The sequence below is a fragment of the Equus quagga genome, unplaced genomic scaffold, assembly GCF_021613505.1.
Source record: "Equus quagga isolate Etosha38 unplaced genomic scaffold, UCLA_HA_Equagga_1.0 HiC_scaffold_7527_RagTag, whole genome shotgun sequence".
Classification (NCBI taxonomy): Eukaryota; Metazoa; Chordata; class Mammalia; order Perissodactyla; family Equidae; genus Equus; species Equus quagga.
Genome location: NW_025794549.1, coordinates 20751 through 22195, shown reverse-complemented (window position 1 = coordinate 22195; position 1445 = coordinate 20751). Strand labels below are relative to the sequence as shown.

The 1445-nt window shown below is 41.6% G+C and overlaps 1 protein-coding gene across 2 annotated transcripts in view; it reads right to left on the bottom strand.

Moving 5' to 3' along the window:
* Positions 1-399: 399 nt before the first annotated feature.
* Positions 400-1445, bottom strand: part of LOC124232554 (major facilitator superfamily domain-containing protein 1-like) — a 7871-nt gene continuing 6825 nt past the window's right edge. Inside the window, exons 5-6 of one of the 2 annotated variants that reach the window (XM_046649510.1) lie at positions 1362-1411; positions 400-1055 (exon numbers count right to left, since the gene is read on the bottom strand). In XM_046649510.1, the coding sequence (XP_046505466.1) occupies positions 846-1055; positions 1362-1411 (260 nt within the window). In that variant the 3' untranslated portion in view covers positions 400-845. The remainder of the gene's footprint in view (positions 1056-1361; positions 1412-1445) is intronic. The other variant, XM_046649511.1, reaches the window with a different exon arrangement.

Here is a 1445-nt window from a genome sequence, read left to right as displayed (position 1 = left end):
TTTTGTTTCAATCCTGTTTTCATTTGCCTTGAAGAAGCTCTTTAATCTGATGAAGTCCCATTTGTTTATTCTTTCTATTGTTTCCCTTCTCTGAGAAGGCATGGTGTCCGAAAAGATCCTTTTAATACTGATGTCAAAGAGTGTACTGCCTACGTTTTCTTCCAGAAGCCTTATGGTTTCAGGTCTCACCTTTAGGTCTTTAATCCATTTTCAGTTTATTTTGGTGAATGGTGAAAAAGAATGGTCAATTTTCATTCTTTTACATGTGGCTTTCCAGTTTTCCCAGCACCATTTGTTGAAAAGACTTTCTTTTCTCCATTGTATGCCCTCAGCTCCTTTGTCAAAGATAAGCTGTCCATAGATGTGTGGTTTTATTTCTGGGCTTTCAATTTTGTTCCATTGATCTGTGCACCTGTTTTTGTACCAGTACCATGCTGTTTTGATTACTGTAGCTTTATAGTATGTTTTGAAGTCAGGGATTGTGATGCCTCCCGTTTTGTTCTTTTTTCTCAGGATTTGGAAAGCTTGATTTTTAATGGTAAGGATTTTTTTAAAAACCTCTATTCATAGGAGTTTATGAAGAGAAAACCTAAAGGGGTTTGGGACGGTCAGAACACCCTACAGGTTGCATTAATAAAAGCATAATGTTGTTCTCCTGGGTGCCATCTTTCAGACCAAACCTAAAACACCATGATCCTTTCCAGGGTGCAAATGCCGGGAGCAGTGGCCACCCGTGCTCAGTCCAGAGAGGTGTGAGCACCACGGTCAAGCACCTGAAACCAACATCATGCGGCTTAGACAAACACAGAAAATGAGCATGTCTGACCAAGAACTTAAGAGCTGCCTTAGTAAGCAAAGTGCTGGCGCACAGCAGAGGAAATGAACATTAACCAGAGGACAAAGTCAGAGCCATCCATCACGCTACTCGCGCAGGCGGCCTTCACCTGTGTGAGGCTGAGCTCTACGAAGTTAGCCGGAGAAGGTGGGCCGCCCATCACAGCGAGCTTCCAATCACCGCGAACGGCACGCAGAGCCTGGGGGAGCGTACGTGAAGACTTTCACAGCAGCAATGCCGAAATGGGGGAAGAAATCAGACAACAAAACCTGTGAGATCCCTCCCACTGTGCCTGTTCTCTGAACTAATGAATGCAAATGCACAATTAGCCATTTTAGTCTGTACCCCAAGTTAAATACAGTTAGAAATGCCTTAATTAAAGTAAGGTAAATGCTATACTATGGTCTAGAGAAAAATATTAAAAATCAGTACCTAATGTATCATATGCAATTGAAATTTTTAAGAGATAATCACAACATTCAATCTTTTGCTTGCTGTTGGGCTTCATTAGGTTTATCATACTTACAATTCTAGCCATGCTAAGCTGGAGTCCAAACACCAAGTTTAATTCTTTGCCTTTAAACCAACTCACAGCATATGTATTCTGGGC